This window comes from Wyeomyia smithii, chromosome 1 (assembly GCF_029784165.1).
Source record: "Wyeomyia smithii strain HCP4-BCI-WySm-NY-G18 chromosome 1, ASM2978416v1, whole genome shotgun sequence".
Classification (NCBI taxonomy): Eukaryota; Metazoa; Arthropoda; class Insecta; order Diptera; family Culicidae; genus Wyeomyia; species Wyeomyia smithii.
In genome coordinates this window covers 25,122,398-25,138,966 of record NC_073694.1, presented here as the reverse complement: position 1 = coordinate 25,138,966, position 16,569 = coordinate 25,122,398, and the positions used below count along the sequence as shown (strand labels likewise).

The following is a 16,569-nucleotide window of genomic DNA, read 5'->3' as shown; positions in this document are numbered from 1 at the left end:
TTACGGAAACATTTTTTTTTCTAGGTAACACATGTACTCATGTACTAGCCGTTTTATTTTAAGGACATTCATCGATCAAAAAAGTGAAACGTGTTCCCAAGGCTCGATTGAGCTGAAATTTAGCATGGAGCCTGTTATCGAGAGGACGAAACTTTTGAATTCGAAAAGTCAATTTTCATTGCCACCCTAATGCACACAGTGGGTGGTCCTGTAGAAATCTGTAAAATCCGTGCCTGGAGAGGTATTCTCATTCAACTATGTGACTTTTTTTCTGGAATTTTGCGTGAGGAAAGGGTTAAGGGGGGACCCTACTCTGGAAGGCCGAAAAATAATGAATTTTCGCGATTTCTTTCGGATGTTTAAAGTAAAATGAAGTGTTCGGGTATTTTAGCTATTCATTAAGGTATATTTGAGAATGTATTTTGCATGTCGTGGATGCAAATATAGTAAGGCAGCTGTGAACGTTGATGCTCTCTCTAAATCAGTTCATAACTGGTGGTAAGTTTTTCTCAGCTTCTACTGAACCGATTTGGCTGAAATTTTATTTTAGCATGTAAAAATGGATTATCCAACTTGTTACATAGTCGTTTTTGAAAATTCCCAAAATAGCGGCTATTTTGGAAAAAATGTTTTTTCCTTGAAATCACTATTTGAAAAATCATAAAAAATTGGAAAATTCAGATATCAAAAACCAGTTATGTAAAATGTTCCGCGCGCTTAAAAAAATTCAGCCAATTCGATTCAGTAAATGCTGAGAAAATCTTACCACCAGTTGAAAAATTTGGTTTTGAGAAAAATGCAGCGAACGGCGTAATACTCACTCAGAGGCGACTCGTCCATAGGTGCAACCTGTGCAATGCACATGGGGACTTCAGGCAAAAAATGAATCTAAAATCCAAATTCATGCTCTTATTTTTCTATTTTTTAGTTTAATTTTTAAATAGTAACAAAGGGAATTACTTGCTTTTATTCGCGGATAAAATTGTAATTACTTCCCCCAAACTCTGATTATCAGAATTTATAGTTGAACAGGTAGGTTCAACAGCCACGAGTCGCCCCTACTCACTATACTTGCATCCACGACGTGCCAAATACATCTTTAAATATACATTAATCAATAGCCAAAATACCCGAACACTTGACCTTACTCTGAACATCTGAAGAAAAATCACGAAAATTTTGTAATTTTACGGCATAGGATTTCCTAAACACGGACATCAGAAAGATAGAGTAAATGACTGAAGTATTAAGTCTGTATCAAAAATCTTTTGGTGAATTTATAGTAAGTTGTACAGTTCACATTCTTTTAGGTATTTAATCACTTTTGTTTCGATTATTGTTTCATTACCGACTGCTCTTTGTAGTGTGATTTCATCGATTTAATATTTTTGCCTTACGTCGAAATATTTCCTGCAGTTCAGTAGAAGGTGCGGTACATCGATAGTGGTTCACATGATGGTGGTGTATTTTTTTTTTCGAGTAAGAAGCTATGGGTTAATCTCGTGTGTCCAATTCTCAGTCGGGTTGGGAGTCCAACTTGGGACGCATTGGTCACCAGGATTACTGCAGTCCATCCATTTTTGGTTTCGAATTCACCTTTTCGTAGTTTGGCGTCTTGCATTGTCAACTACTGGTTGTTCCAGAATTGCTGAATAACGCAGTTTATTTCTCTCATTGTATCTTCTGCCAAGGTCGATATAGCAATTGGTTCTTTGCTTCTGGCTTCACCGGCTAATCGTACTGCAGAGACGTTATAATTGAATTTTCGCAGATGCTCTCGTTTTGATTCGGCTGATTTGTTAAGATACTTCTTGTTTTAAAAATTCTGAACAATGAAATCCCAAAGAAATCAAAGATCATTAAAATAATGAAAAAATGTTAGCAAGCCCAAGTACTGAGAAGTTATGAAGCTATATATAGGGTTGATCGCTACTTCGTCGTAGTCGTCAATTCTCGTTATATTAAAGTGAAAACATTAAAACATAAAAAAATATAAATACATTAATCGTATTTTTTTTTTAATTTTCACTTTTTCTACCTGAGCCACTACAAACGAAAAAAAGGTCTGTCACATTTTTACTGATTTTATTACAACATTCATCGAATTGTCCGAAATCCGAGTAAATAACTATTTTCAGTGCTCAAGTTAATGATTATAATTCACTTAGGACGGAATTCACACCGATAGTCGATTACTTTTCAATTAATCAAATGGTTTTGATTAAAATAAGATTATTTTACGACCCATAAATGTTCTGGCATGTCGATTATTTAACACATCAAATTAGCTAATCTTTTAATTTTTTTATATTTCTAAGATGCGACGTTGAAAAATAGCGGTGACTAATCCATGGAAATCTAAAGGTCAGTTACCAGGCGGAGACCCTTCGCATATCCATTTGCATTGCATATCAAGCCGCTTGCTTTGATGTCTTGATCCGAACATTAATGATGATGACGACTTCGAATCCGTAATTTTCACTCCACGGTGTTGCAACATAATCCCTTTGTCCGACATCCGCGACTTTTCACAAGATCGATTACGCGGTCGGTGTCCACCCGGCATGTTCACGTTTTTTTTCTGTTCTTTTTTCGTCTCTGCGAACAAAGCGAATTAATAATTGACTCACCTTGATGATTAACTCAATCTCCGGCACGTCACCGTTGCGGGTACCATTTTCCTGCTTCTCCTCAGACATGGTTCCGGCCTGTGGGAATCGCTTCTCCTCGATTATATTAATATTCCGTCAATTTTGGTCTGCACTACCAGACAGAACTATTTTTTCCCCTACGCTTCAGGAAAATTCTTCCGAAACAGACCGTATTCACGTTTTTTTTGCGTTATAATCTTCCCACTTTTTGTTATTCTTCTTACCGATCTCCGGGCCGCTTGCTCTTCGCCACGCAAACACACCAGAACACAACTTTTTTTCAATTTTTTTATCGCTGTTACTGCTTCACTTCTCCTTACTGGAGGAGACTGGACTGGGTTGGTGTTAGTGCCGAAGCAAATAAAAATGCACTTTACAAGATTTTAAACTGCACCACCGCACTACTGTAGAGTTTTCTCACTTCCTAGCGAGAATCAAACCAAACCGAAACCCGGAATGAAACGGATTTCCGTGTGCAGCTCTATCGGAATCCACACCGTCGTCGTCGTTTTCGTCCGACAAAATCGTATAAGAACGATAAGAACCTGTGCGCACCAGCGTGCTGTCTCACTCTTACCGCCACACGGGGGCCTCCTGTGCGAGAAAGAGGAAGGGAAACAAAACCGCTCCGCGAATTAGAAAAAAACTTAACAGCAGCAAACTATGCTCTTCACAGCAAAGACACAACTACACGCAATGACAGTTGAAAAGAAACTGAACTGACTGCGGCTTTTCGCTGCGGCACGAGGCACACTGGAGAAAAGTTGCAAGTTGCGAAAAGCACCCCAAAAAAGCACGCCCCATCGTTTCACTCACACTCGCGCAGAGACGGACACAGACTGTCGTTGGGCTGTTTGTCCCTTTGCTTGCCGAAGTTGAGAAAACGGCAAATTTAAAATTTGTGATGCCCGTTATTTTCTTTTTTATTAAGACAAAAAAATAATATAGTCATACCTCGATATAAGGCAACATTATTTTTATTTTCTTTACGTTGTATCGAGTTACGTTATATAGAAGCAAAAAAAAAATTTTAATTCATGCAAGAATGTTAATGGTTACTAAAAGATGCGCGAAAACCTATTTTCCATAACCTATCAGTATTTTTAAACCATTCTTATGCCCATTCAGAAAATTTTCAAAGGCAAAATAAATATTTTTTTTAATTGATAAAACAGGTTACTGCGTGGTGCGTGGAAACTTATTTCCCATCACCTATCAGTATTTTTAAACCATTCTTATGCTTATTTAGGACAATTTTCAACAAGCAAAAAAAAATTTAATTGATGTTAGACTGTTGATGGTTACTCACAGATGCGCGAAAACCTATTTTCCATAACCTATCAGTATTTTTTACCCTTTCTTTTGCCCATTTAGAGAAAATTTCAACAAGCAAAAAAAATTTTTTTTAATTGATGCAAGACTAAGAATTGTTACTGAAGGATGCGTGAAAACCTATTTCCCATCACCTATTAGTAATTTTAAACCTTCCTTATGCACATTTTGGACAATTTCCGCATTGGTTTCATTGGTTTCAAAACTTACTACTAATATTTTTTGAAGCAATTCATAACCCAAAAATAGTTGCTGTATCATTTATTTTCGATTTCAATTCATTTTAAAAAGTAACGTTATATCGAGGTAGAAGTTACGTTATATCGAGGTTGCCTTATATCGAGGTTGCCTTTTATCGAGGTATGACTGTACTATAAATTAAATCTACTATATAAAAATGGAATTCCGTAACGCTTGATCTTGTTGATATTATTCCCTCAGTCTCTGAGGTGTACAGTACATTTTGAATCGTTCTAAATCAAAAATAATAAGCGGTGACATGCAGGTTTTTTAGCATGAAAATGTTCGCTGATGTCCAGGAAAGACATTTAAGAAAAAATAATAAGTATCTAATTACTAAAACTTGAGATATTATTCACAAAACTATGTGAAACATGCAAAATGATGACTTTCTGTGCTAAATTTGCCTCTGAATCAAAATTCAAAGTGATGAAATATGATTCTTTTGTCACTAAAATGTTTGTTAATGTTCAGGAAAGACATTTGAGGAAAATTAATTAGTATCTGATCACTAAAACTTGAGATATTATTCACAAAACTACGTAAAACACGCAAAATAATGACTTTTCATACTTAATTCGTCTCCAAATCAAAATTCAAAGTGATGACATGTGATTCTTTTTTCATTAAAATGTTCGTTGATGTTTCGGAAAAACATTTGAGCAAAAACAATAGGTATCTAATTACTAAAACTTGAGATATTATTCACGAAACTGCGTGAAACATGCAAAATTATGACTTTCTGTGCTAAATTTGCCTCTAAATCAAAATTCAAAGCGATGACATATGATTCTTTTGTCACTAAAATGTTTGTTAATGTTCAGGAAAGACATTTGAGGAAAAATAATTAGTATCTGATCACTAAAACTTGAGATATTATTCACAAAACTACGTAAAACATGCAAAATAATGACTTTTTATATTTAATTCGTCTACAAATCAAAATTCAAAGCGATGACATGTGATTCTGTTTTTCATTGAAATTTTCGTTGATGTTCAAGAAAGACATTTGAGAAAAAATAATAGGTATCTAATTACTAAAACTTGAAATATCATTCACAATACTACTTAAAACATGCAAAATTATGACTTTCTGTGCTAAATTTGCCTCTAAATCAAAATTCAAAGCGATGACATATGATTCTTATTTCACTAAAATGTTTGTTAATGTTCAGGAAAGACATTTGAGGAAAATTAATTAGTATCTGATCACTGAAACTTGAGATATTATCCACAAAACTACGTAAAACATGCAAAATAATGACTTTTTCTACTTAATTAGTCTCCAAATCAAAATTCAAAGCGATGACATGTGATTCTTTTTTCGTTAAAATATTCGTTGATGTTTAAGAAAGACATTTGAGAAAAATAACAGGTATCTGATTACTTATACTAGAGATATTATTCACAAAACTACGTGGAACATGCAAAATTATGAGTTTTATGCTGAAATTGCCTCTAAATCAAAACTCGAAGCAGTGATGTGGTTTTTACTATAATAAAATGTTCTTTGTGTTCAGGAAAGATATTTTAGGCAAAAATAATAGGTATCTGATTATTTGACATTTAAATATTTTCCACAAAACCACATGAAAAATGCAAAACCATAATTTTTTAGGCTCAATTTGTCTCTAAATCGAAATTCAAAGCGATGACACGTGATTTTTTTTCAATAAAATGTTCGTTGTTATTCAGGAATGACATTCGAGAAGAAATAATAGTTATCTGATAACTGAAAATAGAGATATTATTCACAAAACTAAGTTAAACATGCAATATCATGAATATTTTGGCTCAATTTGTCTCTAAATCCAAATTTAAAGCTATGATATATGATTCTTTCTATTGAAACGTTTGTGACTTGAGTAAAAATCACAGATTTTTGATTACTGAAAATTGAGATATTATTCACAACAATACGTTGAACAAGCAAATTCATGAATATTTGAACCCAATTTGCCACTAAATCGAAATTCAAAGCTATGATATGTAATTGTTCTTCATTGAAATGTTTGTTAATGTTCAGGAAAGACATTTAAGGAAAAATAATGGGTATCTTATTGCTAAAAGTTGAGATGTTACTTTGAAAACTACGTATGTTTGAAGATGATTTTTTGCATACAGAAAAACACATTAAAATACTCTTTTTGAATTTTTTTTTTATACATATGATCAGTGGTGGGCACCATTCCGCTAATTCGCTAATTCGCTAATTAGCGACGCTAAAATTCAGTTAGCGATTTAGCGGTTTCGCTAATTTTTGAGCTGGTTAGCGAAACTGTTAGCGTCGCTAAAATTTTGGCCTTCGAAACGCTAATCGCTAATTCGCTAAATTTTGTAGAGAAGCGACAATAGAAATATTTAGAAAAAGTGTGGATTGCTGATGGCGTACGTAAATTGATTCGAAAGATGAACATACTTTACTGCGAAAGTAACTTTTGTCAGTTTTTTTACCCTAGAATGGAGTTCCAGTTATCGTACAAGCCACAGGAGCATTTTGAAGAACAAGCACAAGGTCTAGATTAAATTTTCGGCACACCAAGAACTTTGGTAAATTGCAATGCGCTTGAAATTATGACAACTTTGATTCTACTTTTTCGATTCAGATAATAATTGAATTTTTATGAAAACATTCCTAAGAGTATCTATTTTCAATGCAAGCTAATGAACTTTTGTTATTCTTGTTTTTACAAAATCGAAAATGTGAATACCGTTTTATGAACCTCTTATTGTAAATACTTAGCTTTTAAAAGTAATTGTTTTCGTTTGGTTAACCAAAACAGATCAAAGTGGTCCAAATCTTACAAAACACGAGCAAAACATATAGCGATATGACTATTTACATTTTAAAAAGTTAGCGATTAGCGATTAGCGAAAGTTCCGCTAATGTGGGTTTAGCGTTTAGCGATTATCGAGCTAAATTTTCCGGTTAGCGGCTTAGCGATTAGCGTCGCTAAATTTTCGTTTAGCGGTGCCCACCACTGCATATGATACATGCAAAATTTTGACTTTTTGAGCATGAGCTCAATTCGCATGTAAATTAAATTTGTTTTTTTTTTTTCAATAAAATGTTCGTTGTTCCTTTCAACATCTACAAATATTTTCTAGCAGAAGAATTCATGTTTTAATTTGAGCGAGTCGAGCAGAAAGACATTACATTTCTGATGTTTTCGTAGTTTTGTGAATAGTAACACATTACGGGATTCGAAATACTTTTTTACTTTTACCAAAACTAGATTTTGGGGCATTTGGCTGGAAGAAAGGCCGCATTTCATTGATTTAATTTTTTTTTAATTTCCACGTAGTTATGTGGATTAAAACGTTAACTTCTTCTCAGACGTGTTCCTTGGACACCAACAAACATTTTCGTTATAAAAATTCACATGTTATCTCTTTGAATATGATTATAGAAGGGATCTAAGCATGAATGGTCACGCTAAATTCTTCTTACGTTGATTTCTTTCTTCCAAAAATTACATAAAAAAAGGTTTTACTGTGAACGATTGACGAATATCCGGTTATCACCCGAGTGTGGTATATTCGGAACTGGGATGACCCCACATAACATTTTCTAAAATAACAACTTCTGATTTCAGGAAAATAATCTAAAGCGGTATTTGGCCAACCATTTCAATACTTCCCAAACTTCCGAACTCCATACGTCATTTTGAAATCCGTAATGGCGACTTCCAGTTTCTGAAAAACATCCCCAAACCACAAAATACAATCTAATATGGGTATTTCCGTTCTATACGTTCTCAGAATGTTAAAGTACTTAAAGGGATGATGGACGTATAAGATGTGAAACATTTTTGAAGTGAGTTGTGCTAATAATGCAATGAATAATAAAAAATGTTTCCTAATTTTGAAACTTTTTATCCCGAGCATCGCCGGGAACGTTCAACTAGTAGAAAATAAAAACATTAAGTAGTAAATTTAGTTTAGCTAGAACTATAAAATTAACACTTTTATTAATTACTTTTAATTTTACTTGATATTCTTTAGGTCATATCAGATTCGCATGACAGTATCGCAAAATTACATTCCTATTTTCGTTCGCATTAATTCGAACGTTGCAGTAGGGTAAACGGAACTTACCTGCAATCTGAAAAATACCATTGTTATGTAAAGTTGATCAACAAATCGATTGGGGATGGACTCATCCTGTGCTCTACCCAAAAACCCGTAATTATAGGTGGAGTGGCAAAATAAACCCTTTCTTGTGACCTACACAGAAAGAACCTGTCACCAGTCGATTTGTTAACCAAATTTACATAAGAAATGCTATATTCAAGGTTGCCACACCAGCGGCGATTATTAAGTGGGAATTTGGGTTTCGCTTTTCCCAGTGTGAGTTAGAATGCTCCTTAATTTAGCTCAAAAGAAAAAAAGAATAGCATGTTCCTTTTTAACAAGAATAAGGACAACTTTTTCCAGACAACAGGCCTTGGCGGAAGCAGCGGCTATTTATTATAAACCTATCTAAGTTGCTTGAATAGTAAAAACAGTAGAATACGAGCCGCATTCTTTACAGACAATACGAACAAAATAAAAACAATCAATACGAATAAAATTTAGTCCCTTGGTTCAAAACAAACATTTATTTGCTACCTTTAAATGCTTAATACAGTTGCAATAAATACATTGTTCAATGGAATCTGCAGCCACCTCTGTACTGAAGGCAACTGCCAGCGAATCCCGTATTATTTCCGATATGGACGAGGGTGAAGGGTTTGCTTTCTAAGAATGCCAATCATTTACACGAGCAGAATAAATGCCAATTTTGACCGTTTTGACTACTAGTTTAGGATGTGGTGGTCGAAATCGGGAACAAAATTAATCCTCCTGCTTGGCTGGATAGCTCAGCTCGTAGAGCAGTTTTCCGATGCCGGCCAGTCCAACCACACACAGCGACATCGTCGTAATGTACAGTACTTTGTCGAATGCACCGCCCTTCAGGAAAACTGGCTTACCGTCCGGTTTCTGTGAACGACAAAAGTCCATTAGTTGAATACTGGAGAAATAAAAGATTGGAGAAGTCATACCTGGAACTTAGCCTGGATGTGCTTCAGCTGCTTGTAACCCTCTGCGACCTCACCGGAAGCCTTGGTTGATGTCCGCGAAAACTGGCGGGCACTTTGCAAAAACACCAACTGGGCGGCGTTCTGTTGGAATGTTCAAATATAATACTCAAAAAGGCAATTGCAAGCCATTACGTAATTTGGAGGTTACAAGAACTGCTGGTCTCAAGTTAAACCTAACAATCACGATTCAAAGGTTTGTTATGGAAAATCAATACTTGTTTCTTACCTTCAGGCTCATGGTGGCAAATTTTTCAAATGCTTTAGACAGTGGAAATGTGCAATTTTACAAGCTAGCTCCTAGCCGATATTTCAGTGCTCCACGATCAATAGGAAAATTACGATGAAAATACGAACAAAAAAACGAGAATCTGTCAGTTCCAAAAACTTCACCCGCACGGGTCGACCTCAGAAGTTCGAATATTAATAATGGGAACCGGTCATTAAGTTCGAAGTGCTCGAAGTTGAATATACACTGGAAAAATCTGTTGTATTCTTTTACACGTGGAGTTTCGATATCATCACACTTATTCTCGTTTTAATTGGGTTGTTTAGCTGTTCACGGATTTCCGATTTTAAATATCATCTGAAAGAGTATAATTTTCTGAGCAAAACGTGATTTTTTCAACTTTATATCTTTATCCTTCGATTTTTAAATGAAGAATAAAAATTTTCTCTACACACTTAATTGATCTCGGCAAACTTCCCAACAGCCGATGGAGCTCGGCGAATTTTTTAACAAATGTCAGCAATATATTTCGACGAACATTCAGTAAATATATCGATCTACCGTAAACCAGCAGGTATTAAATTTCGTTTGCCGAAGTTATTGAAAATTCTGCCGAAAACTTGTAGAACATTTCGCTGAATTTATCAGCTATTGAGTTCTCGGCAATAAAATCTAAGTGTGTAAATCGCTACAATGACAGTTTGTAGCGATTTCGAACAGTTTTCAATCGTGATTTAAAATGCGAAGGACAACGACAGAAAAAAAAATTTAAATCACGTTTTATTTAGAAAATGCTGATCTTTCAGATGATATATAGATGATATGAAAAACTGATACAGGTCGGACTCGATTATCCGGAGACTCGATTATCCGGAAACTCGATTATCCGGATTTCGATTATCCGGAATTTTAGTTTCTTGGTGTCCGTTTTTAATTTTTATTCCGAAATTTTGCCTTTAACATCCCTCCATGTTTGGGACATGTTCTAATTAAGTGAAAATAATCAATGTCCAATTTATTATTTTTGGCTTCCTCAGATTTTTCCCTTTTCGCCTCAGAAATAACTTCTGGTTACGCCACTGCATCATACAAGTAAAATAAAGAAAAGAAATATTTATTTTATGTTCGTTAATCGCAAAATTTCAGGATTTTTTGTATTATTCGATTATCCGGAAAACTCGATTATCCGGAATTAAAATTTTTTTGATGTTCCGGATAATCGAGTCTGACCTGATGTATAGCTAAACAACTCAATTGTATAATATCCGAAGGAAAATAAGATGTTCAATAAATCTGATTTAAAAAAAATCTAAGAAAAGTGGTACATTTCGTAGACGAATTGAACACAATCAACACAAGCAACTTTTCACCTCGAGTATTGTGCGGTGTCAAATAATTATTGTGTGAGCAAAACAAAAACTTTTCACCTCTTCTGCTGTTCATGAACAGGAGTTTTCTAAAGGGTCATCAGTTCATAATAACAAATGATTTGTTTTTATAAGAAAGAAAATTAATCATAACTAAAAATGTGAATGTTTCAGCAAAGGCTAATGCGGGGAGGTCAACGGTTCAGGACACCAAAACAATTATTGGCATAGCAGAGCTCGATAATAACCAGGCTGACCATTTTATATTTCCCGAAAATACTGAATCCATTTTTGATAATCAATCCGATACAGACTTATCTGATGAAGAGGACGTGCAAAATGTCACTGAAGAATGTGGTCAGTTGTGCAAAACGACTGACATGGGTCTGCGAGAAAGGGCTCTGAATTTTAACATAAGACACAACGCTCTAAAAGAACCACTTACTCTGTTGCGATGTCAATATAGTGATTTTAGGGTGACTCGCTACTAGCCCTGCTTATATTATTTTATATTAACAGATTTCAGAATTCCATGCCGTTATCGGATGCACTAATGGTTCATACATTTCTACCCGTAAGCCTGTGAAAGAACTTTGACGTACATACATACATTTGCAGTGATGAAATCTCTGGTATGAGTCAGGACAAACTCCTCATATTGGGTGAAGCACCTAATATGAGCAATTTTGTTACCCAATTAGGGATAACCTGCTGACCCCATATAAAGATTATGGCAATCTTTTAGCTAAACAACGGAACTATAATCTGAAGCGTTTTCAAACTCGTGTTCGAATTTAGAATCCTGTTGGAATACTAGAGCAGAGGTTTCGATAGCTTATGCGAAAACGATCATTACGAAGTGGATGATGACCTCGGAGAACCTGAAGATATCAGACCAAACGTAGGTCAAACTCTGAGGTGACAAATGAGTAATTCGCAATCAACCAGAAATGCTGATCTTCGCAAGCTAGGTGAACTGTAACGAAATCAGATTGCTGAAATGGTTAGGTAATAATGAGAGTGAAATATTAGTTGAAGAAAATAGTATTTGTTGTACTGGAAAAGGTGCGTCTTTATGCTTGGGCATAAAATAACACGCTTAACCAATAGGAGCATCAGTTTCATAAATATCAGCCAATTAAACATGACAAAAAATATTAAATGTTGCTTGAAACTGTATTTTATGTATATTGATACCATAGGATGAAATAGGTTCCAGACAAACTCAAGACGAAAAATAAAACTCTTAAAGTTTCAGCCAAACAAAAAATGACAGTAAAAAATAATAAAATTGGTATTGTATTCTTGTCAACATAATTTATTAGGCTTTTGTAGAAACGTGCGGTTATGTGGCTTTATGAGTGAAATAAAGAAGATAAAGCATAATCTAGGGTGAAAAGAAGAAAAAGTCATGGTTTTAAACTTTGTCGGTCGACGTCTTTCTACTCCCAGAAGTTTTCGGGCCCTTTTTCATTTTCATGGTTTAGATATCTACTAACAAGTTCTGAACAGTTTAGCTGTGGCCAAGCGATTTGGAACATTTTGGAAACCAAACATATTGTCACCCTGTTTTTAGACTTGAGACCCTCATTGGCAATTTTTTTTTTTGTTTTTTTAGCTGGTGACCAATCTCTGTCTTGATCATAACAAGTTGAAAAATCGCCGAAAGTGTTGAGAAAATGATGAGAACATTTTTGTCCTTTCTTGCTTATATGAAAATGACCCTTAAAGCTTAGGACGGAATGAGTCAAACTCAGGACGAATAAATAAAACTCATGTATCAATCAGCTACAGTACAAATTTTTACTAACCGAGACTTCATGCACAACGAATTAACCTATCGTTTGTGCAGAATTTCAATGTGATCAATATTACCGCACTAAAAATGACAGTTCAGGAGTAGCTAGCCTTGTTTCTGTGAGCCGTGATATCCTTAATCTGTCTTCGATAGCTCTTCCATCGGGGCGATTGAAACATTCTAGTCTCCCTCTGTGCTCTAATTGTGTGATGGTACAAACTGGAGTAAACGTATAACTCGTTGATGGACAATCGTTTAAATAACTTGAATTTTGTAAATGCATGATTTTCGTGTCGAAATCGCTTTTGAGAACAGATATAGTTAAAATTATAGTATTTTCCATTGCCTATAGTACAGTGGAAATTATTTCCGTTCCACGAGGATGAGTGTAGATTGTGGCAGCTGCAATTATATATATGAATTTTCTTTTGGAAAAACTCTCTGAAAGAGCGAACAAGTAATGTGTCAGACACAGTTAACGGATAAAATTCATGTTATGAGCTCATCGATTTTTTATTTGATAGAAAATTGATGCTGGAATGTTTATGGACGGGCGGAAGTAAAACGAAAAACCTAAATAGTTTGTGTGAAAAAGTACTGCAAATCTTTTTCAAAATCGTCAAAAGCATCAATCCAAATTTTAACACCAAATTAATAGAGAACTTTTCAAGTTCATCACACTAAATTCTTAAAAAAGTTGTAAAGCAAAAGACTTACGATCCTCAACCGTCAACAACGCTTCACCTCATGGTAACGATACTGTATTGTTGTGAGTAGTCAATGTAAATTACTTGTATTTAGGGAAAGAAACATCGATGCTTCCAAAGAGTGACTCAGAAGAGTCCTTTTATAACTGATATGAACACTTTTCTCTCTTAAATATTTTTTCGGCACAAGGATTCAAATTTTTTTATGTATATGCATTACATAAGGTAACAAAAAAAAAAAACAAAATAATTTGAGATTACACATATTAAAGAATAGAACCGAGTTCAAAGGCAGTTGGCATGAACGAGAGCAAGTGAGTTCTCAGACACCTTTCAAGCACTTAATGCCACCAGCTAACCAGCCAGCTCAATCTGAGCAAAAGCACTTGCATTTCTATGTGTTTTAGGTAAAGTTCTCAGATCGATTAGAAGACTAAAATCACATCTATTCAACTAAAAAACCAAAAACGAGATGAAATCTCTTTATTTTAAGTATCGACATCTAGCGGTGGAAAGAAGGCATTTTATACTCAAAATTTTATTACACTCATATCATTCATACCTGCTCGTGGTGAAGAATTATTTCGGTTTCTTTTGTTCTCATACAAAACCAAAAAAGCAAAAAGAGTGTGCAACCTTCGACGCTCTTTTGTCGGAGATTTTGACGTAGGACAACGTCTAACCGCACTATATCGAGATACATTCTGAGGAAACTGAAAACCAAGATGTAACGTCGGAATGAAGATTTTAAACGGTAATACTGATGTAACCACATGATGGATCACAATAATCAATATGTCGTTGGATTGATGAAATGATGGACAATTTTGTGATTCTTCATATATCATTGTTATTTAATTGCAAAACAGTGAAAATTGATGAAAAATTTCAAGGTCGTATTTTCACTAACAATGTACCAATCACATGCGAGCACTCCTGGCACAGACTTCATGAGTGGACACCAACTGCCTGCTATGACAACCTCTATATCAGTGGCAAATACTACAAGGTATACAGCCCTAGGGGTTGTATGAAATGGTGACGTAGGACTAAATATATAATATATGCTAAACTAAATATTATTATATGCTGCGCTAAACTGTTCTTAGGTAACACTACCGTTTATTTTTGATAGTCGTTATTTTAAAACTAACGATGCATGAATATATGAAAATTTTACACTAGTAGTAGTTGCGAAAATTCTCATAACTCTTATCTTCAAGCATATATAGTTCTGAAAAGAACCGATTCCATAATATTCAGTTAGAAATTCGTGCTACAAAACGCTGATAATCGCACCATGAATATTTTGTTGGCCGCGCATAAAATTTGCTCTCCGCTATGCCCTCCAGTAGCTGTGCCAGCAAAATATCCTGCAGCGAACGATGGTAACTGTTGCTGCCGTATGCAAAATAAAGGTGCAACATGTTCCGCAGTGCCTGGAAGTTGACTCGTATGCAGCTCTCGTTTCTCAATGTCGCGTACCTTTAACAGCTGCACTGCTCTCGCTTATGTGTAACAAACTAAACTGAAGCTGAATTTTCTACACGCAGTCTTTTGTATCGAGTTCAGAGCAGATTTTTGCAATTAAGGCGTGGTTACGTAGCTTCGAGAAAGAGGAACAAAACAAAACACTTTCGATACTACTGAGTGATTTTCATAAGCATCAAAAGAAAGTTTTTGCTTTCCCGATGTGCAAACCACTCTGGTTCTTAGATTAACTAATTTTCGTTGCTAATATTTAACCGATAACGGTGTTCGAGTGAACACAAACAAACAATTAAACGGGAAAATCACTCAATTTACCAGTGTAAATTCTTGAAATGAGGGTTATATCTTGTAGCATAGCATAGCATAGCATAGCATAGCATATTTGATCGCCCGTGTGTTGCCCGCGATTGACCAGAATCAGCTGAAATTGTACAAAGAACCGTCAAAATGGTGCCTAGGAGTAGCAAGCCATTTTCAGTGTACAATTCCTGGCGATCTTTCTTATCACTGGTCAATAACGTAGCTGGCCACGCCCAATGCAGATCAATAGAGGAAGGGATATTGGGAGTGTTAGTTCAATACTTGTTGCTACTAGAGACCGAGGAATCCTCTGCATCATCCACAAGTATCAAAGGAAGGAATTAGTGTTAGTGGAAAGGAATTGATCTGGATCCATCGAGGTTGATGGTGCGATCTTTTCTACCCCAATTCGCGCACGACATGGTTACTTCTCGGTCTCTGGGCAACCGGTCACCAGGAGACGATATACATAGAACCGCGCCACGATCTAGTTATCTTCGGCAACCTACCAATCGTTGTCAGTCTGTATCACACCAAACTTCGCTTTTAATGCCGTGAACTTAATTCAAATTTACCTAGAAACGAATGGATTTCGTAAAACGCAACAACCGCACGCCGAACGCAAACTACTGGTACCAGCTCAAATAACCGATAGAGCGCTGTATTAAGATAGTCACACTGAGCGCAGTCAAAATAATGCGCGCGAAACTGAACTGCCTTCTCCGAAAGCAAACAAGAGCGTGTCGACCACTGGTATGACGAAAAAGCCAAAACACCCGTTTTATAAAAAAGAAAAAAAAAGGAAAAAAAAGGGAACTGGCGAAACAGGAATAGATTTGGCATCCATGTAGGGTTTGTCTTTGTCGCGATTGAATAATTACAATATTTATCGAACGAACGAAACCTACTCTGAATCGTAACGTGCTAAAAAAGAACCAACGGGCGTACAGTCTCCGAAATAATGATTTGGTACATCTCGGAAATCACAATACACCGATAATCCTTAAATGAGCAAAGCTCACCAAGGCCGAAGACACGTTTACACCGGAGCATTATGTACGACCGCTTTATTCCCTCTCACCGACGCATACGCGAGAGGACACGGTGTTAAGATACCTACTGAGTATAAAAACTGGCAAAGTTTCATGCACTCATAGCTCAAATATTTAAAAAAATGCAATATGCATATCGAACAAGAATTTTAAGTTGATTGATAAAATGCCAAAGCAATCGCAATCAAAATTTAGTTGCTATTCCGACCAACAAGATTTTAATAAAAATTGTCTATGTGTTTCAATATTTGGTCAAAAGCTAGAAAAATCATAAAACAAGGGTATAAAACTGGGCCAAATGTTCGTAACCGTTCGGTCAGG

At 35.5% G+C, this 16,569-nt stretch overlaps 2 protein-coding genes across 3 annotated transcripts in view; both read right to left on the bottom strand.

Moving 5' to 3' along the window:
- LOC129727404 (chloride intracellular channel exc-4) overlaps nucleotides 1–3,372 on the bottom strand; it is a 42,303-nt gene extending 38,931 nt beyond the window's left edge. The window contains exon 1 of one of the 2 annotated variants that reach the window (XM_055685230.1): nucleotides 2,631–3,372. In XM_055685230.1, coding sequence (XP_055541205.1) covers nucleotides 2,631–2,699 — 69 coding nt within the window. In that variant the 5' untranslated portion in view covers nucleotides 2,700–3,372. The remainder of the gene's footprint in view (nucleotides 1–2,630) is intronic. The other variant, XM_055685238.1, reaches the window with a different exon arrangement.
- Nucleotides 3,373–8,796: 5,424 nt separating this feature from the next.
- LOC129731646 (cytochrome c oxidase subunit 7A, mitochondrial) lies at nucleotides 8,797–9,708 on the bottom strand. Its single transcript, XM_055691813.1, has 3 exons — nucleotides 9,534–9,708; nucleotides 9,269–9,388; nucleotides 8,797–9,206 (listed from the first exon to the last, which is right to left on the bottom strand). Exons 1-3 carry the CDS (start codon nucleotides 9,543–9,545, stop codon nucleotides 9,060–9,062), a joined length of 279 nt encoding a protein of 92 aa, XP_055547788.1. The 5' UTR covers nucleotides 9,546–9,708; the 3' UTR covers nucleotides 8,797–9,059.
- Nucleotides 9,709–16,569: the final 6,861 nt, after the last annotated feature.